Source organism: Bufo gargarizans, chromosome 2 (genome assembly GCF_014858855.1).
Source record: "Bufo gargarizans isolate SCDJY-AF-19 chromosome 2, ASM1485885v1, whole genome shotgun sequence".
NCBI lineage: Eukaryota > Metazoa > Chordata > Amphibia > Anura > Bufonidae > Bufo > Bufo gargarizans.
In genome coordinates, this window is record NC_058081.1 from 398,019,189 (window position 1) to 398,045,276 (window position 26,088).

At 43.7% G+C, this 26,088-nt stretch overlaps 1 protein-coding gene across 1 annotated transcript in view; it reads left to right on the top strand.

Annotated features, from left to right (window-relative positions):
• Positions 1-22,338, top strand: part of LOC122928227 (E3 ubiquitin-protein ligase RNF14-like) — a 165,497-nt gene extending 143,159 nt beyond the window's left edge. Inside the window, exons 6-8 of the mRNA XM_044280847.1 lie at positions 12,473-12,621; positions 14,255-14,376; positions 22,168-22,338. Coding sequence (XP_044136782.1) covers positions 12,473-12,621; positions 14,255-14,376; positions 22,168-22,180 — 284 coding nt within the window. The 3' untranslated portion in view covers positions 22,181-22,338. The remainder of the gene's footprint in view (positions 1-12,472; positions 12,622-14,254; positions 14,377-22,167) is intronic.
• Positions 22,339-26,088: the final 3,750 nt, after the last annotated feature.

Below are 26,088 nucleotides of genomic sequence, written 5' to 3' on the forward strand. Positions count from 1 at the left end.
CAGGAATCATCTCATTATCATCACCATGACACATATCATCTATATTTAGATAACACTGGAGCCACACATTAGGACATCTAGTAACATAGAAACATAGTATATAAGGCCGAAAAAAGACATTTGTCCATCCAGTTCAGCCTGTTATCCTGCAAGTTGATCCAGAGGAAAGCAAAAAACCCCTGTGAGGTAGAAGCCAATTTTCCCCAAAAAAATTCCTTCCCGACTCCAATCAGGCAGAATGATCCCTTGATCAACGACCCCTCTCTAGTTGCTATAGCCAGTAATAATATTACACTCCAGAAATTCATCCAAGGCCCTCTTGAATTAATTTATTGTATTCACCATCACCACCTCCTCAGGCAGAGAGTTCCATAGTCTCACTGCTCTTACGGTAAAGAATCCTTTTCTATGTTTGTGTACAAATCTTCTTTCCTCCAGAGTGTGTCCCCTCATCACCGTCCTGGGGATAAATAGATGATGGGAGAGATCTCTGTACTGACCCCTGATATATTTATACATCGTAATTAGATCTCCCCTCAGTTGTCTTTTTTTTTAAGTGAATAACTCTAATGTTGATAATCTTTCAGGGTACTGTAGTCCCCCCATTCCAGTTATTACTTTAGTTGCCCTCCTCTGTACCCTCTCCAGCTCTGCTATGTCTGCCTTGTTCACAGGAGCCCAGAACTGTGCACAGTACTCCATGTGTGGTCTGACTAGGGATTTGTAAAGTGGTAGGACTATGTTCATATCACGGGCATCTACAGTGCCTTGCAAAAGTATTCACCCCCCTTGACTTTTTTCTGATTTTGTTACATTACAGCCTTAAGATCAATGTTTTGTTAATCTGAATTTTATGTGATGGATCAGAACACAATAGTCTAAGTTGGTGAAGTGAAATTAGAAAAATATATAAATAAAACTATTGTTTAGAAATAGAAAACAGAAAATTGGCATGTTCGTATGCATTCAGCCCCTTTGTTAGAAAGCCCAGAAAAAGCTCTGGTGCAACCAATTACCTTCAGAAGTTACATACTTAGTGAAATGATGTCTGCCTATGTGCAATCTAAGTGTCACATGATCTGTCATTACAAATACACACCTTTTTTGAAAGGCCCCAGAGACTGCAACACCTAAGCAAGAGGCATCACCAACCAAACACTGCAAAGAAGACCAAGGAACTCTCCAAACAAGTAAGGGACAATTTTGTTGTGAAGTACAAGTCAGGGTTAGGTTATAAAAAAAAATCCAAATCTTTGATGATCGCCAGGAGCACCATCAAATCTATCATAACCAAATGGAAAGAACATGGCACAACAGCAAACCTGCCAAGAGACGGCCACCCACCAAAACTGATGGACTGGGCAAGGAGGGCATTAATCATAGAGGCAGCACAGAGACCTAAGGTAACCCTGGAGGAGCCGCAGAGATCCACAGCAGAGACTGGAGTTTCTGTACATAGGACGACAATAAGCCGTATGGTCCATAGACTTTGGCTTTATGGCAGATTGGCCAGAAGAAAGCCATTACTTTCAGCAAAAAACAAAAAGGCATGTTGTGAGTTTGCAAAAAGGCATGTGGGAGACTCCCAAAATGTATGGGAGAAGGTGCTCTGGTCTGATGAGACTAAAATTGAACTTTTCGGCCATCAAAGAAAACGCTATGTCTGGCGCGATACCAACACATCACATCACCCAAAGAACACCATCCCCACAGTGAAACATGGTGGTGGCAGCATCATGCTGTGGGGATGTTTTTCAGCAGCCGAGACTGGGAAACTGGTCAGAGTTGAGGGATAGATGGACGGTGCTAAATACAGGGATATTCTTGAGAAAAACCTGTACCACTCATTGCATGATTTGAGGCTAGGACGGAGGTTCACCTTCCAGCAGGACAATGACCCCAAACACACTGCTAAAGCAACCCTTTAGTGGTTTAAGGGGAAACATGTAAATGTGTTGGAATGGCCTAGTCAAAGCCCAGATCTCGATCCAATGGAAAATCTGTGGTCAGACTTAAAGATTACTGTATCTGGACTTCTCCAAAGCATTTGACACTGTACCACATAAAAGGTTAGTATATAAAATGAGAATGCTCGGACTAGGAGAAAACGTCTGTAAGTGGGTAAGTAACTGGCTAAATGATAGAAAACAGAGGGTGGTTATTAATGGTACACACTCAGATTGGGTCACTGTCACTAGTGGAGTACCTCAGGGGTCAGTATTGGGCCCTATTCTCTTCAATATATTTATTAATGATCTTGTAGAAGGCTTGCATAGTAAAATATCAATTTTCGCAGATGACACTAAACTGTGCAAAGTAATTAACACTGAAGAGGACAGTATACTGCTACAAATCAATCTGGATAAATTGGAGGCTTGGGCAGATAAGTGGCAGATGAGGTTTAACACTGACAAATGTAAAATTATGCACCTGGGAAGGAATAATGCAAGTCACCAGTACATACTAAATGGTAAAACACTCGGTAACACTGACATGGAAAAGGATCTAGGAATTTTAATAAACAGCAAACTAAGCTGCAAAAACCAGTGTCAGGCAGCTGCTGCCAAGGCCAATAAGATAATGGGTTGCATCAAAAGGGGCATAGATGCTCGTGATGAGAACATAGTCCTACCACTTTACAAATCATTAGTCAGACCACACATGGAGTACTGTGTACAGTTCTGGGCTCCAGTGAACAAAGCAGACATAGCAGAGCTGGAGAGGGTCCAGAGGAGGGCAACTAAAGTAATAACTGGAATGGGGCAGCTACAGTTCCCTGAAAGATTATCAAAATTAGGGCTATTCACTTTAGAAAAAGACGACTGAGAGGAGATCTAATTAATATGTATAAATATATCAGGGGACAGTACAGAGATCTATCCCATCATCTATTCATTCCCAGGACTGTGACTGTGACGAGGGGACATCCTCTGCGTCTGGAGGAAAGAAGGTTTGTACACAAACATAGAAGAGGATTCTTTACGGTAAGAGCAGTGAGACTATGGAACTCTCTGCCTGAGGAGGTGGTGATGGTGAGTACAATAAAGGAATTCAAGAGGGGCCTGGATGTATTTCTGGAGTGTAATAATATTACAGGCTGTAGCTACTAGAGAGAGATCGTTGATCCAAGGAGTTATTCTGATTGCCTGATTGGAGTCGGGAAGGAATTTTTTTGTGAGGAAAATTGGCTTCTACCTCACAGTTTTTTTTTTTGCCTTCCTCTGGATCCACTTGCAGGATGACAGGCCGAACTGGATGGACAAATGTCTTTTTTCGGCCTTATGTACTATGTTACTACTATGTTACTATGTTCACAAGCGTAAACCATCCAACTTGAAGGGGCTGGAGCAGTTTTGCAAGGAGGAATGGGCAAAATCCCAGTGTTAAGATGTGGCAAGCTCATAGACTTATGCAAAGCGACTTGGAGCTGTGATTTCCACAAAAGGTGGCTCTACAAAGTATTGACTTTAGGGGGGTGAATACTTATGCACATTGACTTTTTCTGTTATTTTGTCCTATTTGTTGTTTGCTTCAAAACAAAACAAAAATCTTCAAAGTTGTGGGCATGTTCTGTAAATTTAACTTTCAAAAATTCACTTTTTTGGCAGATTTTCCATTTTAATAAATTTTTTCCTGTAATACATCAAGGGTTAACAACAAAACAAACCTTAATATTTATTGTCCTGATTCTGCAGTTTGCAGAAACACTCCATATGTGGTTGTAAACTGCTGTATGGGTACACAGCAGAGCTCAGAATGCATGAAGCGCCATATGGTGCCTAAAGACCATTCTAGCAAAATCTCACCACAGAATTTGCTACAATGGTCTTTAGGCACTGTTACGACACTCACCGCCAGGTAGATGACGCCACTGGTTAGTGAATAAGCCCCTTTCTCCAGGAATGCAGTTTTTAATCCAGCTGATCATCAAACCCCCGAATGGAGCATACGAACGTGGCAACTCCCGATCAGCAATTGAGTCGAACTCCTTCCACAGCTAGCAATATGCGAAAGCGCTGTCCCAATAATAAATCCCTCCATAAACGAGACCAAGCTCCGTCTTGAAAGTCAAACAGGGAATGTTTTATTGAGGGCTACCCGCCCATTTTTATGCAGGTCCCCATCTGGTGGACACGCCCCTAGGGGACCAGAATGGAGACTGTGACACAGGACAGACATGCAGCACTACAGAGACAATACATCCCCACAATGCATTATGGTTTTCTCCTCTCTGCCCTGGCGACACCCGAGAAATATTCCAATTATCTCTCTAAGACAGAGGGAAATCACCAATACACATGTGGGGACAACAGAACAGACATCACCATTTAAACATACAATGTCACAACCCTTTTCAATACACAGACATTTAGCATCCCACAATGGCACGAATTAGACCAGGAGTTCAAGTTGGTTCAAGTCCTTTGTGAACAATGAGGCCATTTAGGTTAACTAGCAGCACACGCCTCTCCTGGGTGGCCGTCCGTTCAGTAGTTCCAATTGGTATGTGGGGAAACACACGAACAGGGGCATACGGACAGGAAATCCAGCGAAATGAAGGCAAACAGACGAACCAGCAATATAGGTCTATACAGATGGATCTGTCACACGGCTCCCCCCTTGTGGGACACTCCGGCAGACCCGGCTTGACCCTTTAGCGGGTCAACTTGGGGATGACCGGACTAGGAGGTAGCAAGAACGTCGGTTTGCCGGGACAATCCATCTGCATTAACATTCTGCTTACCGGGTCGGTAGCTGATGGTGAAGTTATACGGTTGTAATGCTAAACTCCACCGCAGAAGTCTCCCATTGTCTCCTGAGACCCGGTTAAGCCAGACAAGGGGATTGTGGTCCGTCACAAGGGAAAATTCCTGTCCATACAAATAAGGGCTTAACTTTTTCAATGCCCAGACCAGGGCCAAGCATTCCTTCTCCACTGCCGCATAACTCACTTCTCGGGGTAACAGCTTTCTACTGAGATATGCGACAGGGTGCTCTCCTCCATCTTCCCCGACCTGGCTCGGCACAGCCCCCAGTCCATACATGAAAGCATCTTTATGGACGAGAAAACGTTTGTTAGGGACTGGGCAGCCAGGACAGGGGCATTTACAAGAGCCTGTTTGAGTGCTGGAAACGCAGCAGGACCTGCTTAGGGAGATTTTTCTTGGTCAGGTCAGTCAGGGGCTTAGCAATAGTGCTGTAGTCTGGGACAAAGCGTCTGTAATACCCTGCTGTCCCTAGGAAGGCTAACTGGGTCTTAGTGATAGGTGTGGGCCAGTTAGCTACTGCCTCAATCTTAGCCGGCTCTGGTCTCTGGCTCCCACACCCCACTCTGTGACCCAGGTATTGCACTTCAGCCAAGCCTAGATGGCACTTCTCTGGCTTCAATGTCAGGCCAGCAGCCCGAATTTTGTCCAAAACTACCCCTACATGTACTAGGTGTTCCTCCCAGGACCCACTGTAGATCGCAATGTCATCCAGGTATGCACAAGCAAATTCCTGGAATCCATCGAGAAGTCTATCCACCATACTCTGAAAGGTAGCCAGGGCATTCTTCATCCCAAATGGCATGATCTTAAATTGGTAGAAGCCAAATGGGGTGCTTCTACCAATCGGCCAGGGGGATCTGCCAATAACCTTTACACAGGTCTATGGTGGTCAGATAGCGTCCCCTGGCAATACGATCTAATAATTCGTATACCCGGGGCATCGGGTAGGTGTCAGTGGTGGTCCGCTCGTTGAGCCGCCTGTAGTCTACACAGAACCGGGTGGTCCCATCTTTCTTAGGCACCAGGACTACAGGCGAAGCCCAAGGGCTATCGGAGTGTTTGATAAACCCAAGCTGGGTCATCTCCTGTATCTCCTTCCGCATTCCTTCTCGGACTGCTTCAGGGATACGGTACGGGGGCTGTCGTAGAGGGTTCTGTCTAGGGGTCTCTACCTTATGTACAGCTAGGGTAGTGTAGCCAGGCTCTTGGGAGAACGTCGCCTGCTTCTCCCACAGAAGCTGTCTTGTCTGTCCCTTCTCTGTGGGGCTTAATCTATCCCCTAGCTGTACAAGACTAGTAAGGTCAGTCTGGGAGTCCCTCTCTAACAAATCGGGTAAGGGTAAACTCTCTGTATCGTCTGCAGCAGGGGCACATACTGCAGCGACATCCTCCGGTCTCTCCTGATACTCCTTTAGCATGTTCACATGAAAGGATCGCTGGATCCTTTCATCTGAACAGCTGGCTATAAGGTAGGTAGTATCAGACACCTGAGCTAACACCTTATACGGGCCCTGCCAAGATGCTTGCATCTTGTTCGCCTTCACAGGTTTGAGCACTAGCACTTTCTGCCCAACCTGGAAGACTCGCTGCCGGGCACCCCGATCGTACCATCTCTTCTGTCTCCCCTGGGCCACCTGGAAATTCTCTCTTACCATCAGGGACAGTTTCTCCATGCGGTCCCAGAGTTCCAGGACATATGGTACTATGGGGGTCCCTTCCTGCTCTGTCTCCCCCTCCCAGTGACCTCTAATGAGATCTAGGGGTCCGCGGACCCTCCTCCCATAGAGCAACTCAAAGGGGGAGAACCCAGTAGATTCCTGGGGCACCTCTCTGTAAGAAAACAACAGATGAGGCAGGAATCGCTCCCAGTCTCTGCAAGTGTCAGAAAAGGTCCTCAACATCTGTTTGAGGGTGCCATTAAATTGCTTGCAGAGGCCGTTAGTCTGTGGATGGTACGGGGAACTAAGTATCGGTTTAATGCCGCACACCCTCCACAGTTGCTGGGTGAGCACAGCGGTAAATTGGGTTCCCTGGTCAGAGAGAATCTCCTTAGGGAACCCGACCCTAGTAAAAATCCTAACCAGGGCAACAGCAACTGTCTCTGCCTCTATATTAGACAGCGCTACTGCCTCTGGATAGCGAGAGGCATAGTCCACCACGGTGAGAATATACTTCTTACCGGATGGACTAGCCCTGGCCAGTGGACCCACAATGTCAACGGCTATGCGGGCAAAGGGCTCCCCAATGATAGGCATAGACATAAGCCTAGCTCTTGGGTGGTCCCCCCGCTTTCCTACCCATTGACAAGTGTCACACGTACTACAATATATCCGCACAGCCTGATTAAAATTTGGCCAAAAGAAGTTCTGCATGATCCTATAGGCTGTGCAGCGGGACCCTAGATGTCTGGCTAATGGAACGTCATGCCCTATCGGCAGAATCTCCTGCCGGTATTTTGCGGGCATCACCAGCTGTCGATTCGGCAGATGGGCAACACTTTTCTGGGACGGTTTAGGGATCCTATATAACCTGTCCCCCACCCATTCATACCGCTCCCAATCTACTCCTTCCTCTCCAGTATCTGCTCTGTCTCTATACTTCTGGAGAGTCGGATCTGCCTGAGTTTCCCTCCCAAACTCCTCTGGGGAATCCCAGCTAGCAAAGGTCTGTCCTAGGGTATCAGTCGGGGAATCGGGTCTTACCTGGGTCTCGGCGGCAGGTGGGCTGGTTCCAGCAACACGGGTCTGGGCCCGGGTAGTCACTGGGTGGACATCAGCAGGTCCCATTGGAGCATAAGCAGAAACCAAAGGGGCCAGGTCATTCCCGAGCAAGACATCAGCAGGCAAGTCTTTCATAACCCCCACATTCACATGTCCAGAGCCCACTCCCCAATCCAAATGAACCCGGGCAACAGGTAGACGGAACACGGCGCCTCCTGCTGCCCTCACTGCCACAGTATTTCCAGTGTGTTGGTGTTCCGAAACAAGGTTCTTTTGGAGCAGGGTCATAGTGGCCCCGGTGTCTCTCATACCAGTAACCACTTTGCCATTTAGTCTAACGGTCTGCCTGTGCTGCTGCCGGTTATCCTGCTGGGCTGCTTGTACTGGATCCGCCTCATGTAGTATACCCCAAAATTCCTCCTGCTCAAGACAGTGAGCGGAAGGCTGGGGTGGCTGCTGATTTCCGCTGGCTGGTTTTCTCCACGACTGCGCTGGGTTGGTATTGTTCAATGGGCACTCCGGTCTCTTGTGCCCCAACTGTTTGCACCCATAGCACCGGATAGGCTGAGAGTAATCCCGGGCGTTGAACCGAGCTGGCTGAACATAATTGTTCGCTGGTGGTATTGTGGGGGTGTGTTGCGCTGGGGGGGTGATACACAGTAGTGGTTGGAGGTGCTGCCAGTTTGTACTCCACTCGGGTAGGGACCTTGGCTGCTGTCTGGTCTAGCCTTCGTGCATCTGTGTATTCATCGGCCAGACGAGCAGCTTCAGGTAAGGTAGCGGGTTAGCGGTCCCTAACCCACTCTCTGACTCCTGCAGGTAACCGATCAAAGCAGTGCTCCAACAAAAATACTTGCAGCACCTCTTCCCCAGTCACTGCTTGGCACACTGCCATCCAGTGGGCTGCGGTGCGTGTACCCTGCATGCCCACTCCACATAAGAATCGCAATCCTGCTTGTTAGTGTCCTGGAATCGCCGCCGGTACGCCTCAGGGGTGACAGCGTATCTAGCCAAAAGGGCATCTTTTACTGCCTGGTAACTTGTAATTTCCTCCTCTGGGATGGCCCGAAAAGCCTCACTGGCCTGGTCGGATAATTTCCCAGAGAGGATAGTGACCCATTCCTCTGCGGGTACCTGGTGTAAGGCACACTGCCTTTCAAAATCGGCCAGGAACCCGTCAATCTCTCCCTCCGCTTCCACAAAATGTCTAAATGCAGCAAAAGGTACCTTTCTCCTTCCATTATTATTATGGGGTACCTCTGCTGCTGCAGCTCCTCTTCCCTGGAGCGCCTGTTGTGCTGCTACTGCTGCTTGCACCTGGACCACAATATCTGCTGCAGGGTTGGGGCCAAAGTGTGCCAGCCTTATCTGGACTGCCCGGTTAAATCCAGTATGCCAGGCACATTAGCTCTCTCCGTTCCCTGTGCTGCATCCATCTTCAATAATATAGAAATAATCTCTCTCTTCTTGAGATTACTCGCTGATCGTCCTCTGCGTTCCAATATATCTTTAAGGGTAGCACGCCTTAATTCCTCATACTGCATTTTCACCCTGGGATTTGTAGCTGGCCTTCTGGGCGGTAGGATTCATCCCGTTGCTTGCCACCAATTGTTAGGACACTCACCGCCAGGTAGATGACGCCGCTGGTTAGTGAATAAGCCCCTTTCTCCAGGAATGCAGTTTTTAATCCAGCCGATCATCAAACCCCCGAATGGAGCATACGAACGTGGCAACTCCCGATCGGCAATTGAGTCGAACTCCTTCCACAGCTAGCAATATACGAAAGCGCTGTCCCAATAATAAATCCCTCCATAAACGAGACCAAGCTCCGTCTTGAAAGTCAAACAGGGAATGATTTATTGAGGGCTACCCGCCCATTTTTATGCAGGTCCCCATCTGGTGGACACGCCCCTAGGGGACCAGAATGGAGACTGTGACACAGGACAGACATGCAGCACTACAGAGACAATACATCCCCACAATGCATTATGGTTTTCTCCTCTCTGCCCTGGCGACACCCGAGGAATAATCCAATTATCTCTCTAAGACAGAGGGAAATCACCAATACACATGTGGGGACAACAGAACAGACATCACCATTTAAACATACAATGTCACAACCCTTTTCAATACACAGACATTTAGCATCCCACAATGGCACGAATTAGACCAGGAGTTCAAGTTGGTTCAAGTCCTTTGTGAACAATGAGGCCATTTAGGTTAACTAGCAGCACACGCCTCTCCTGGGTGGCCGTCCGTTCAGTAGTTCCAATCGGTATGTGGGGAAACACACGAACAGGGGCATACGGACAGGAAATCCAGCGAAATGAAGGCAAACAGACGAACCAGCAATATAGGTCTATACAGATGGATCTGTCACAGGCACCATGTTGCTTTTGAGGATACCCTGAGGTACCCCCACAGTGAAAATCCTGAAAAAGTGACCACATTTTGGAAACTACACCACCCAAGGAAAGGGGTGTAGCGAGCACTTTGACCCAACAATCATTTCATGGAACTTCTAAAACTTGGCTTTGAAAAAAATATATATTATTACAAGAAAATGGTGCTTTAAGTCCGAACTCTCTTTTTCGCAAGGGATAACAGGAGAATATTAACCCACTGTGTCAGGTCACAAAAAAATCTGTTTGGTGTAATTTTGTTTTTAATTGATGGGGTACATCATGTGATGTTTTTATAGCTCTGGTCGTTACGGATGCCGCAGTTTCAGGAGAAATATAGCTACTAGAGAGGCTATACAGCACTGTACAGCACTACACAGCCTCACTGCAGGGCTGATCGTGGTCTATGGTGTCAACAGCACATTGCTTCCTTAGCTGTATACACAGCGCTCATTCAGCACTGTGTATACAGTGATTTAGAAGGCAGGGACACCCAGGAATGGTCCCAGCATTCTCTATGGGATACACTGCTGTCACTGACAGCAGGCTCGCGCTCAGCAGCTGCACGATTAGTGTGCAGTTGCTGTCTCTGAATGGACCTTTATAGTCTATGAGCGGTTGGGAAGTGGTTAAACAGCAGACACCTAATGCTAATGTCTGTGATTGGTGATAACACCGATCACAGACATTTAACCCCTCAGATACCGTGATCAAACATGACCACAGTAAGGAGAGGTAAAAAAAAAAACTGCCCTTACTATTAAAATGTAAAAGTATTTATCTCATACGGCAAATAGTGTCATGAAAAAAATAAATTTGCCTATTCGCCATTTTTTCATCTCTTCACCCCCCCAAATTTTTATAAAACTTAGCAAAAAGTGATACACATTCAAAAATGGTATCACTAACAACTACAGATAGTCCCGCACAAAATTAGCCAGTTAAAATTAGCCAGTTCAGTTAAAAAAAACCTATACAAATGTAGTATCTCTGTAATTGTGTTAACCCAGAGAATGAAGGGAATAGGTCAGTTTTACTTCATAATGAACGCTGTAAACAAAACCCATAATACTGTGGCCGAATTCAGCCCCCTTTGAAATTCCATCTTCCCACTACATCTTATGCAATATTAGATGGTGCCATGATAAAGTACAACGTGTTCTGCAAAAAACAAGTCTTAATACAGCTATGTGAACGGAAACATAAAAATGTTACTGTATTTTTTGCCCTATAAGACGCACTCCCCCCCCCCCCCCCCCCAAAATGTTGGTGGGTCTTATAGGGCGAATGCTGCAATTTACATTGATACACCGCCGCCGCGATGCTGCACAGCGCGGCCAGCGGGTGTATCAGCACGGAGGGAAAAGGGGCTGGGGGCCGGCATCTGGTTTTGTAATGGCAGCGGGGCCCGGTGCAGTCACTGTATTCTATTACACCGGGCTCCGCTCACTGTAGTAATCATATCTAACCTGTAGGCAATGTTAAACTATAGAAATCATGTGCAATCCAGCCTGTAGTACTTTCTACAATCTTCCGTAGCAGGCAGGAAGCCGGGCGGGCAGTGGCAGCGTAACTCACTACATCACGCACCTAGACCGCCAGTTTCATTCATAAAGTGGTAGGAGCAGGCGCGTGACGTAGTGAGTTACGCTGCGCCTGCCTGGCCTCCTGCATCACGCGCCTGCTCCTCCCACTTTATGAATGAAGCAGGTGGCGTAGGCGCGTGACGTAGTGAGTTACACTGCCGCTGCCTGCCCGGCCTCCTGCTTGCTACGAAAGATTGTAGTAAGTACTACAGGCTGGATTGCACATGATTTCTATAGTTTAACATTGCCTACAGGTTAGATATGATTACTACAGTGAGCGGGGCCCGGTATAATAGAATACAGTGACTGCACCGGGCCCTGCTGCTATTACAAAACCAGATGCCGTCCCTCACCCCCTGTATTGGGAGTCATTCACTACACAGGGACACTGTTATGGGGGGATCTGTGGATGACACAAAGCATAAGATGCTATATATGTGTCATCCACAGATCCCCCCATATCAGTGTCATTCCATCCACAAATGCCCCCATAACAGTGCCATCCACAGATGCCCCCATAACAGTGTCATCCATAGATCCCCCATAACAGTGCCATCCACAGATACCCATAACAGTGTCATCCACAGATCCACCATAACAGTGTCAGCCATAGATCCCCCATAACAGTGTAATCCACAGATCCCCCATAACAGTGTAAGCCACAGACCTACATAACAGTGCATCATCCACAGATCCCCCATAATAGTGTAATCCACAGACCACCATTAGTTCAAAACCCACCAAAAGCACACCTTTTGGTTCAAATTTTTTTTTTCTTCTTATTTTCCCTTTTCAAAAATCTAGGTGAGTCTTATGGGCCGGTGTGTCTTATAGGGCAAAAAATACGGTATAACTCCGGGAAGGCATGAAATAAAAACCAGAAACACAAAAATGAAAAAAAATCCCTGTCCTGAAAGGGCTAATAATATTAGCTATATTTGTCTTTTTCATTTTATACATTCAAAACATATTATTTTTTGTGTTTTCTTGATCAGTCACAGAATGTGTTGAATTGAGTGAAGAGGATCTTGATGCAGAAGAATTAGAAAAAAAAATACTGGAGAAAAGGGCTAACAAGATGAAGAATTTGGAGTGGCTAAAGAACAACTCCAAGCCCTGCCCTGGTTGTAAAGCTCCTATTGAGGTAACATATCAAAGACAGCAGAAAATAACTTTATACCTTGTATGTCAAATAAGCATGTATGTTAAATAAGTATTGGTGTTATAGCCCATATTAAAAATAATCCACCACAAAATAAAAGTATATTTACTTTATTTCATTCCATTAAAACACAAGCAGATTAAGAAAGGGAGAAAACACTTAAAACAACCTTTAGGCTACCTTCACACTTGCGTTCAGAGCGGATCCGTCTCAGACGGATCCGCTCATATAATGCAGACGGTGGCTCCGTTCAGTACGGATCCGTCTGCATTATATTGTTAAAATATTTCTAAGTGTGAAAATAGCCTCAGACGGATCTGTCCAGACTTTCAATGTAAAGTCAATGGGGGACGGATCCGTTTGAAGATTGAGCCATAGTGTGTCATCTTCAAGCGGATCCGTCCCCATTGACTTCCATTGTTAGTCTGGACAGATCCGTTTGCCTCCGCGCAGCCAGGCGGACACCCGAACGCTGCAAGCAGCGGTCAGGTGTCCGCCTGCTGAGCGGAGCGGAGTCTGAACGCTGCCAGACTGATGCATTCTGAGCGGATCCGCGTCCACTCAGAATGCATTAGGGCTGGACGGATGCGTTCGGGGCCGCTTGTGAGCCCCTTCAAATGGAGCTCACAAGCGGACACCCGAACGCTAGTGTGAAAGTAGCCCTTCTAGTAGGGACTGACTCACATGCAGACTAGGGCAAGTTTATATGAGATAATACCAGAAAAAATATATTACAAAAGTATCATATCCAAGTGGAGTATGTCTGAAGCCACAAAAAATGTGCAGCGACCTTACCATAGGCCGTGCTAAGGATCCGATACCACAAACCACAAGATAAATCTTGGAAAACTATACATCAAGTACCCGCTTTTGGCATGGAGGTCCCCCACTTACCCAACATGTTTCGCCAACTGCTTCGTCAGTCCACTACTAGTTTGGTTGTTTTAACCTTTTTCTCCCTACAATCATGTGGATTCCTCTAATTTTAATCTGCTTATGATTTAATGGAATTTAATCAAGTAAATATACTTTTACTTTTGTGATGGATTATTACAAAATGCTAAACACCAATGCTTATTGTAGGTTTAGATTACATTTTTAGATGGGCCTGATAATAGGTCTGTTAACATATCTTTATTATTACAAATCAATTACATATCAAAGAAAAGAATAAATATAAAAGTAAGCAGCAATGTTAGAGGTAATGATACACAAGGTGTACCCCTTAGATACATCCGGTCAGAAAATGACATAACCATGAAACACTGGATAATGTATCAATTACATACTGTTATCCCAAACCCAATTGTCTCAAGTGCAGCTAATACACCATACATGCCTAACAGGTTGGTCTTACATTTGCAAGCATATATAGAGGACAAACGTCCTAAGCATACAGTAAACACCATGTAGATCCAACCCATAAGACAACCACTTGATAACATCTATGTAAAAAATAGCTATAATGTCATACAGACCGGGAGAATCACGGGACACACCAACCCCAATGCACGTTTCGCCTGGTCTTCTTCCTGGGGCATGTTTGGAGTGATCAATTGTCAATGGATTGTTCCTTTATATATATAATATGTTTCGTTTTTTTTTTTTTTTACAGAAAGAAAGTGGCTGTAACAAAATGACCTGCAGCAAGTGTTATCAGTACTTTTGTTGGCTCTGTCTGAATATATTGCCTCGAGAAAACCCATATGATCATTTCCAGGACTCTGACTGCAATCAGTATGTATTCAGCATGGTTTTAGAGAAATGGATTGACAAGTTCTTCATAGCTGTCATTGGGTCATCTGCCTTCATGGTTGTTGTTTCTTGAATTGCTTCAATATATTGTCACAGTTAGTTTTGCTGTACTTCGTTACACTCTGTTATACTGTACATATGCTACCAGAAAATGAAAAAGAACAACTGGAAAACATAGCATGATTGAGCTGAGATTGACAAAGTATAAACTGCTAGTGGTGCTCGGTCAACAACCAAGTTGGTGCACCCTTTATTTGGGGTTTTGCATTGGTGTATATTTTGAGGTCCAGTCACATTAATGCAGGGTGGCATCTCCCCTTACTGCAAGACAGGCTGCCTGCCTAGCATGGTGACGGTCAAAGAGATGTTGGATATCCTCCTGTGGTATGTCATTCCATGCTCTTTCAACTTGTGCCCATAGTTCACCTAAAGTATTTGTTGGTTTGCTGTGTGTAGGAGATCCATTGCCCCATCTAGTGTCCAATATTCTTGTTGGAACACCATGTCTGTTAACGGTGTCAAAAAAGACATTAGGACTGATTCCACTATGTCCTGGACATATCGAAGCCTGGCCAGTGTTCCATCCACCAATACTAATAGCTAATCTATTGTGAATATAATTTCAGTCTGTTTACATTTATTTACATTTTGCAATTTATTTATATTTTACGCAGCCTTCTGACTTTTTGGGGATGGATATGTGTATATAATTGTGTTTGTATATATATATAAATATATATATATATATATATATATATATATATATAAAGTTTATGAACCCTTCAGAATTTTCTAGTAAAAAGACCTGTAGCAAATGTGGTGTAGAGGCGCGGACCCCGCTGGGAACTAGCGCAACACAATATAAAAAAACTAAGGATGATATCCAGCTTCCAAAAAAGTAAGAGCCTTTATTCCATGTTCACTGTAAAATCCGATACACAGTCCATGTCTACGCGTTTCGTAATCATATAGTGCTGATCCTTACTCGTGACAAAATGGACATAGAAAACTGGGCTTAAATACGGATAACCACTAATTACAAGCGGCTAAAACCAGAAGAGATTTGCCCACACATGTAAAAGCATTAATAGAAATCAATGAAATACAAAAAATTTAAACCAAACTAGTGAAATAAATCCCTGAGAGTAAGGCCTCCTGCACATGAACGTGTGCACCCCATGGCCGTGCTGTGGCCCGCAAATTGCGGGCCGCAATACATGAACACCGACCGCGGGGATGCTGCAGTGGATCGCGGACCCATTCACTTTAATGGGTCTAATTCAAGATAGGTAGTTTTATCTTCTAATAAAGGTTTTGATGTTTATAGATATACCTGACATTGGATATACCTGATACAACTACCGACCCCCCTTATCAGCTTGCTTTATTATGATATAATTCATATTTTCAAGCTCCCTTAGTGCACTGCGTTCCCTGAGAGTTAGATTATCACGGGTGCTGTTCATATTGGCTGAACAAACCGCTTTATTTAGAGCAAATAAATATTTTTCTATTAACTCTTGAAAGCAATCCAAAGCAGTTATTTGTGATAAACCTATGGGAAAAATCATTAGCAGGACCCCTATCTTAAATAGGGCAAGAATGCTGCATATGTGAAAGGTTTTCTAACTCTTCAAAAGAGGAAACAGTACTTTCTTGAGATAAAGGGGCATTGGTAGAAGTAGAAAAAGCGTTGTCCGTGGTGTTCAAATCCTCAAAGTGCATCTTTAAAGTGAGGTTCCATGCTAATCTATTGACGTCAATGATAGATATTGAAATGACACATTGGAGAGAAGGAAGTCCCTTTGCCAAAACATCTATTTGTGATTGGGATAGTAATTTAGAAGAGATGTTGACAACCTGTGTATTACTCACAGTTTCTTGTTGCGTGATGGATACCGACTGTTTCCTGGTGTGCTTTTTTAAGGACTTTTACTAGCCGCTGTATTAACATTTGAGAAACTGCTTGGTGTAATTAAACGGTCTATTAAACCTGGTAATAGAGTCTCAGATGCAGAGTCTGAGGAATCTGTCTCAGTTAAGCTAAAGTTGAGTTTAGGGCCCGGTGTTTTCTTGCCTCGAGACATTTTTCTCATAATAGATCGCGGGGTATTGGCCCCTGCTTCAGACCAAGTGTATACGGCATTACTTTTGTAATCCGGAAGATCACAATAACATTTTTGATGTTTGATGGCTACGAGGCTCTCCTCTCCTTTTATTAAGAGTCTCCTGTAACTTGTGATCCATATCTTTAAACACATCAAGGTCTGCGAAGGGAGCAATAGAATCCTAGATGATTTTTACCTCCTCTCTTAGACTGGACAAAGTTTCCACCTCAAGTCCCATTAATTTAATAGAACAGTCCGATAAGATAATTTGCTATTGTGTGACAATAGTATCCGAGTATAATTGCGAGTTTTTTTCGACGCCTGAGACCCCGTGGAATCATATTCTTTTCAACATATCTTTGCAGCGACGTTAAGTCCCACCAGGTCCGCATCTCCTTTGTGAGCAGTTTTTCCAGGGAAGACATATAGATCTTTAACTCCAGAGTATTTTGAGAGTCCTTATCACATGTATTAAAAATCGCATCCATTTTTTCGAATCTCTTACGACAGTCATCAATAGCTCTGAGAGAAATATTGTGGATATTTCAAAGATATCAGATTGGAAAAAAAAAATCACTGGCACAAAATAGAATGGAACAACAATGTCTCAGCTGTAAAACAGGGAGCCACAAGCAAGTTCCCACCAAGATACTGTAAGTAAAAAGAGGCAAAGAGGCTCTGCTCTCCTGTAGCAAATGTGGTGTGGAGGCGCGGACCTCGCTGGGAACTAGCGCAACACAATATACAAAAAACTAAGGACGATGTCCAGCTTCCAAAAAGTGACAGCCTTTATTCCATGTTCACAGTAAAATCCAATACAAAGTCCATGTTTCGGATCATATAGTGCTGATCCTTACTCATGACAAAATGGACATAGAATCCTGGGCTTAAATACCGAGAACCACTAATTACAAGCAGCTAAAACCGGAAGAGATTTGGCCACACATGTAAAAGCATTAAAAGAAATCAATGAAATACAGAAAATTTAAACCAAACCAGTGAAACGAATCCATGAGAGTAAGGGTACTTTCACACTTGCGTTATTATTTTCCGCCATAGAGTTCCGTCAAAAGGGCTCTGTGCCGGAAAAGAGCTAATCAGGCATATTCGAATGCATTCTGAATGGATAGAAATCCATTCAGTTTGCATCAGTATGCCTTCCATTCAGTCACTGTCAAGCGTTTTGGCCGGACAAAATACCGCAGCATGCTGCGGTATTATGTCCGTCAAAAATGACTGATCAGTAGCCGGAATGCCACCAGCGGCATAGGTAGGAAGCCCGGAAGTGCGAGCTTCCAGGCTTTTGCGCATTTAGATGCCGTGACCTCACTTGGTCATGGCATCTAAAGCATTTAATTACCGTGATTGGCATTATTGCCGGTCACAGTAATTAGCCGCAGGTCTCTGCTGTTTGAAACAGCAGAGACCTTCTGGCCATGACGCCAACTGCACGTGCGAGCAGACACCATGTTTACACATCGCTCCAGCGCCGTACGGCGCTGATAGCAATAGGGTTACAGAACAAGGCTCTATCAAAGTCTGACCTTCACAAAATGTATCATGGCATGAACAAAGGAGGTTTCTGAAGACTTTAGAAGAGTTGTTGATGTTCATCAAGCTGGAAAAGGTTACAAAACTATCTCTAAAGAGTTTGGACTCCACCAATCCACAATCAGACAGATTGTGTACAAATGGAGGAAATTCAAGCCCATTATCACCCTCCTCAGGAGTGGTCAACCAACAAAGATTACACCATGAGCAAGGGCATGTAATAGCTGTGAGGTCACAAATGAACACAAGGTAACTTCTAGGTAGCTAAAGGCCTTTCTCACAGCTAATTTTAATTAATATGAGTCAACTGTCAGGAGGACAGTGAACAACAATGGTGTGTGCATGGCAGGATTGGAAGGAGAAAGCCTCTGCTCTCTGTCTGCAGTTTGCTAAAGATTACCTGGACAAGCGACAAGGCTATTGGCACAATGGGAGTCATTTACGAATAGTGCTACACCTATTTTGGTATAAAAAGCTCACAAGGGCTTTTTTTGCGACTTTTTAAACACCCATGCAAAAATATTTTGTTGCATGGACGTTTTTGCGCTGCGTTCGACACTTGGTAGTATCGAAGGAGTGGTGGGAGAGTGGCAGGGGCTGGGAAATAATCCTCAACAGATTAACCAACTTTTACTCCTTTTATGGAAACAGGGGGAAAGGTTGGAGAAAAACTCGAGTCAGACACTGGAGTAGCTCCTAGCAGGCGAACTGCTGGAGGTGCACATAATTGATGACGAGGCACCTTGTCATCGATTAGGCACATCTTCCTGCAGTACAAAGAGGAAACAAACACTGGCTAGCTGATCTTTGTAAATGACCCACAATGAGACCAAAATAAAAAAAAAATTGTTTAAATGAGAAGTGTGATTTTGGAAAAAGGAAAATATTGCATTTGGCATTAAAATGTCATGCTATCTGTGAAACACGGTAGTGGTAGTATCATGGTTTGGTCCTGCTTTGCTGTATCTGGGTCAGGATGGCTTGCCACCATTGATGGAACAATGAATTCGGAACTACAGGTATGTCTGCCAATTCTACATAAAAATGTCAGAATATCTGTCCGTGAGCTGAATCTCAAGAGAACATGGGTTATGCAGTAAGACAATAAGCAAAGACTGATTAAAGAAGAATAAATTAAAGTTTTGGAATGGCCAAGTCAAAGTCCAGACCTTTAATCCAATAGAAATGTTGTGGAAGGACCTGAAGCAAGCAGGTAATGGAAGGAAACCCACCAAGACAGCAGAGTTGAAGCTGTTTTCTACAGAGTGATATGATAAAAAAATCATCCAAGCCGATGTGCAGAACTAATCAACACTTACTGAAATGTTTAGTTGCAATTATTGCTGCACAATGGTGTCAAGCCAGGTACTGAATGCAAAGTTTCACATACATTTGCTACTCACAGATATATTACATTGAATCATTTTCCTCAATAAATAAATTACCAAGCCTCATTTGTTTGATCTGGTTATCTTTATCTGCATTTAGGAAAAAATACAAATGTGAAAATCTGATGTAATTGTAGGTCAAGTTTATGCAGAAATGACAATTCTGAAGGGTTCTCAAACTAATGGATAGACACATTAATGATATGCAAATGATAAAATATGGAAACAAAGGGGGACATTTATTAAATCAAATATGTCAGTTTTGTGGCTTAAAAAAGTCCCAAGTAATGGCGGTTGCACCATTTTTTGCGACATTTGGTAAATGTTTGCTACATTTGGCATTCCTCGCCACTTTTCGAAGAGGTCTATATTTATGAGCTTAAAATTAGATTAGACCTGGATTATGGCACATTTACTATTTGCTACTTTTGCAAAGGTTGCCCTAAAGTTGCAACTTATGCCAAGCAACCCTCTAGTGTACATTTAGATATATAGGTGTAAACCACGTTGCAAATATATTATTAAAATGCATCAGTTCATAAATTTGGTGCAGGCACACAAAGCAAAGACAGACTTAAAATTGACACAAAAACAAAAAACAACTGCAAATGATAAATGCCCCCCCCCCCCATAATAAAAACATCTTGATTTATTCAGGATCAAGTATGAGTGCCACACGCAGAAATACATGCATTTACACAACTTGGCAAGTTATCAATGAGCTTATTAATGGTTGCCTGAGTAATGTTCTGATACACTGAATGCACTTGAGCAGGCTGCTGGCAGTTGCAATTGCTTAACAATGACAGCTCAGATGTGCTCAATCGGAAGATGAATCTGAAGATGCTGCAGGCCATGGTTCTATGTTTAGGCCATGCAGGCTGCTCACAGTAGTACAAGCGACATGCAGTCTGGCGTTGTCCTGTTGAAAAACTGCTCCAGGGACACTTTGGAGAAATGGTCATACCACTGGTTCCATGACCAAATCAATGTAACGCCAAGCTGTTAGTCTACCTGAAATGAAGACTAGAGGGGTTTAGCAACCATATAGTAGACTAGAGGGGTTTAGCCACCACATGCTGTAATCCCGGTAGTAGGACTGGCGTGACATTCCCTGAAGGCCTCTTCATGGCATTGCTCACATAGGCTCCAGAGTATATAGTGATTGCCAGCTATCACTGCATCTTAGACAAAAACAGGACTCATCGCTGAAGAGGTCAGACCACCATTCCAGCCTACATTGGGATCTTGATGTGTACCATGATAGCCTTTGAGAGCATTGGTGTGAGGCCAATGGAAAACCTGTAGCTGGATGTTTAGCTTGTAGCTCAATGTCGTCAATGTCATGCACATGCCTTCTGATGGTTTCTGTAGACACTGTTTGCCACCCTAGGCTTGGGATGTGACATCCAAATTCACTTGCAGTGCAGAATGGATCATTACACATCACTCTTCTAATGAGATGATCAGTCCATGCATGGGTAGGTGAACCCATGCATGGACTGATCATTTCATTAGAAGAGTGATGTGTAGTGATCCATTCTGTACTACTGCAAGTGAAATTGGATGTCGCATCCCAAGCCTAGGGTGGCAAACATCTTGCTGTCATTCCAGTTTATTGTTGTTCTCCCAACCACCAGGACACTCAGCATTGAACGCTGCTGACATCTCGTCCTAAACGAATAGAGATTTGTCAAACTGATAAACCAAGAACAGTGGTCAGTTCAAGGATTTGTCCCTTCTAAGTTTGCAACAAGTGGCAATAACTGGCACACTGATGAACAGGAGGCCTTGCACAGTCATCCCGCATGATTTAATTCGATTTTTGAGGTTTTAAGTGGCTAAAAAGTTTGTTTTCCATCTGGCAAGTGGCAGACCATGAGACTGCTATGGGGTCCAGGGCAAAAGGGGGCCCAGTTGGGATGGGAACCAGGGCAAGAGGGGGTCCAGTTGGGGTCATCCTCTCTTCTACTGGGGGTTGGGGAAACTGGGCCAGGACTCTACCCTCTAAAGGAACAACTTTTAGCAAATACGGCAGTGGACAAAATGGCCCAAGGGTCATTTAAAGGTGTTTAGGCAGAAACCCTTCTGTCTTGTGTGAGGGGGGCCCTTACTTCTCTATATACACCACTGTTTATAGATCTTAGCAACACCTGATTTGCATAACCTTATGGCTTTGTGTTGCAATTTCAATGTTGAGGAGTGTATATGTATAAATTATTTATATATATATATATATATATATAATATAAAATTTTCAAAGAAGAGGCAGCACTCCAGAATATCGGTAAAACGACCCACTTTAATTTCCCCTGTGCAACGTTTCAACTGCTCCTTGCAATCTTTTTCAAGCATGAAAAAGACTGCAAGGAGCAGTTGAAACGTTGCACAGGGGAAATTAAAGTGGGTCGTTTTACCGATATTCTGGAGTGCTGCCTCTTCTTTGAAAATTTTATAACCATACTTGACCGAGTGGCCTAAGGTCAGAGGATTTCTGCACCCGACTACATCCACAAGTGCTGCTGCTCTCTCTTTGCATTGTATATATATATATATATATATATATATATATATTTAGTTTTTTTTTCTGGTCTTGATGCTTAGAGCTATATGTACAAATCACAAATATCATTTTTTTTAAACCTACAATTAATGATGCAGAAATGTTAACAAACTATAACAGGATGCTAAATAATACCTCCTATTGTTTCTCTTTACACTTTCAGAAATGATACCTGACCGGGCAAGAGATCACAATAGTGCAGTGGACCATCATGGCACATAGAAGTGGCAAGCACCATTTAAAAGTATAAGAGAAATTGCTGAATCACCTCCCCAAAAATTTTGGGAAGTAACGGATTTTGTATATATATATATGGGAAAAATTGTAATAAAGCGGTAAAGTTTTAAAAAAAGCCCTGTGCATGTGTTTCATTTTTAATGGAGGCCCTCACTCAGACCATCTGCATCAAATGAGAGCTTTTCCAGAGTCGGGAGAAAAAATAATGCCTAGGAGAGTAGGCGGTGTTAATATATACTAACTAGTGTTGAGCTTGTGTTTTTAAGTTCAGCGTACAAGGTTCGGATTATCTAAGAATTCTATTATGGAGTCCGCTACCACGGACCATAAGTTATGGTCCGTGGTAGGGGAATTCATAACGGAATTCTTAGATTACCTGAACCTTGTACACCGAACTTGAAAACACAAGTTCGCTCATCCCTAATACTAACTTCTATATGTTATCAGATGTCTTGACTTTTTACAAGAAATGTCATATATTGTTATCTGCAAAATCCTCAGTAAATAGAAGATCAAAACCCACTGACTTAAATTAATTTAAAATAATTGGCTTAAAAACAAGAGCCAGTTTAGCCAGTTTGCCCCTCTGGTTCCTGCAGAGTTTCTTTTCCACTGGGCCTTTGTTGGCATATTTTTTGTACTTAATTGCGGTATGTATGGGCTGCCACATTCCATGAGAAGAGTTTCATTGTTTTAAGTCAAAGGTACTCCTTACTGGTTAGTTGTCTGTAATATCTAGGTATCAGCTTGATGGCTTTACACTTCATTAGTCATCTTCAGTTTTAGGGCTCGTTCACACAAACGTATTTTGCATTCCGTATACGGGCCGTTTTCTGCCTTCTGCATATGGTCCGTTTACGGAACCATTCATTTCAATAGATCTGCAAAAGATGCGGACGGCACTCTGTGTGCTGTCCGCATTCGTTGCTGCGTTCCGTTGCCCTGCAAAGATGATGAGTCCTGTCCTATTCTTGTCTGTTTTGCGGAACAGAACAGGCATTTCTTTAATGGGCCTCCTGTTCCGTTCCGCAAATTGAGAAAGGCACACGGGCAGCTTCCATTTTTTGCGGATCCGCAATTTGCGGACCGCAAAAAACTGAACGGTCGTGTGAACAAGCCCTTACCAGCTACTAACAAGGAGCGATATACTATAGAGTTGCCTTATTAAAGGGCAGTCCACATGCCGCAGACAGTATCCTAAAGGAGAGTGAAAGAGGGAGGAACATCAGCTTCATTAAGAATATAAATAATCAAATACAGTTATAATGTAGCATACAAAACAATAACACATTTGAAAACAAAAACAGATTTCAGAGGCTAAGAGCAAATGCCAAGAGTCATTTTAGACCCTTGATAGTGAAGAGTGTCAAACTTACGGACATCCTTTTGTTGTTCTGCTAACCAGGATGGTCGCCTCCAGCAATATAGTATGTTTCTGATGGATCATTGAAAGCTTTGAGCGTGATTGTCTGACATTGTTCATCAATAGGAATGAGCGAACTCGAACTGTATAGTTCGGGTTCGTACCGAATTTTGGGGTGTCCGTGACACGGACCCGAACCCGGACATTTTCGTAAAAGTACGGGTTCGGTGTTCGTCGCTTTCTTGGCGCTTTTTGAAAGGCTGCAAAGCAGCCAATCAACAAGCGTCATACTACTTGCCCCAAGAGGCCGTCACAGCCATGCCTACTATTGGCATGGCTGTGATTGGCCAGAGCACCATGTGACCCAGCCTCTATTTAAGCTGGAGTCACATAGCGCCGCCCGTCACTCTGCTCTGATTAGCGTAGGGAGAGGTTGCAGCTGCGACAGTAGGGCGAGATTAGGCAGATTAACTCCTCCAAAGGACTTGATTATTGATCGATCTGCAGCTGTGGGTCATTGAGCTGCTGATACTCAATTGCTCACTGTTTTTAGGCTGCCCAGACCGTTTGTCAGTCACTTTTTTCTGGGGTGACCAAGTGCATTTAACCCTCAATGGTGTGGTTGTTTTTTGGCTAAAGCCTACATCAGGGTGAAGCTGTCACACCAAGTGCATTAAACCAGCAATAGTCTGTTTATTTTTTGGCCATATACTACATCAGGGGCAAGCTGCGCCTGTCACCAAGTGCATTTAACCCTCAGTAGTGTGGTTGGTCAAGCTGTCACACCAAGTGCATTTAACCATCAATAGTGTGGTTATTTTTTGGCCATATCCCAGTCTAATTCTGTCAGTAAACGTATACCTGTCACCCAGCGCCTAAATACTAGGCCTCAAGTTTATATCCAGCTAAATCTGTCGTTACTGCTGTACTGTTGTGGCTGGGCAAGTTATTTAGTGTCCGTCAAAGCACAGTTTTTGTTCTGGATTGAAATACAATTCCCAATTTAGCAATTTCCTAATTTAGTGGTTTCTGCTGTATCAGGCCTACTTTACATACATCCCTAAAAGGGTATATCAGAATCAAGGTGCTGATAGGGTCATTCAGAATAACTTCACACACACGCTACTGTGCATTTCCGAGTCTAATTCTGTCAGTAAATCTATACCTGTCACCCAGCGCCTAAATACTAGGCCTCAAATTTATATCCCGCTAAATCTGTCGTTACTGCTGTACTGTTCTGGCTGGGCAAGTTATTTAGTGTCCGTCAAAGCAAATTTTTTGTTCTGGGTTGAAATACAATTCCCAATTTAGCAATTTCCTAATTTAGTGGTTTCTGCTGTATCAGAGCTATTTGAAATCTATCCCTAAAAGGGTATATAATATTCAAGGTGCACATAGGGTCATTCAGAATAACTTCACACACACGCTACTGTGCATTTCCAAGTCTAATTCCGTCAGTAAATCTATACCTGTCACCCAGCGCCTAAATACTAGGCCTCAAATTTATATCCCGCTAAATCTGTCGTTACTGCTGTACTGTTCTGGCTGGGCAAGTTATTTAGTGTCCGTCAAAGCAAATTTTTTGTTCTGGGTTGAAATACAATTCCCAATTTAGCAATTTCCTAATTTAGTGGTTTCTGCTGTATCAGAGCTATTTGAAATCTATCCCTAAAAGGGTATATAATATTCAAGGTGCACATAGGGTCATTCAGAATAACTTCACACACACGCTACTGTGCATTTCCAAGTCTAATTCTGTCAGTAAATCTATACCTGTCACCCAGCGCCTAAATACTAGGCCTCAAATTTATATCCCGCTAAATCTGTCGTTACTGCTGTACTGTTCTGGCTGGGCAAGTTATTTAGTGTCCGTCAAAGCACATTTTTTGTTCTGGGTTGAAATACAATTCCCAATTTAGCAATTTCCTAATTTAGTGGTTTCTGCTGTATCAGAGCTATTTGAAATCTATCCCTAAAAGGGTATATAATATTCAAGGTGCACATAGGGTCATTCAGAATAACTTCACACACATGCTACTGTGCATTTCCAAGTCTAATTCCGTCAGTAAATCTATACCTGTCACTCAGCGCCTAAATACTAGGCCTCAAATTTATATTCAGCTGAATTTGAATACAATACATTGGGCCAAATAATATTTTTGTTGTTGTGGTGAACGATAACAATGAGGAAAACATCTAGTAAGGGACGCGGACGTGGACATGGTCGTGGTGGTGTTAGTGGACCCTCTGGTGCTGGGAGAAGACGTGGCTGTTCTGCCGCATCCACACGTCCTAGTGTACCAACTACCTCAGGTCCCAGTAGCCGCCAGAATTTACAGCGATATATGGTGGGGCCCAATGCCGTTCTAAGGATGGTAAGGCCTGAGCAGGTACAGGCATTAGTCAATTGGGTGGCCGACAGAGGATCCAGCTAGTTCACATTATCTCCCACCCAGTCTTCTGCAGAAAGCGCACAGATGGCGC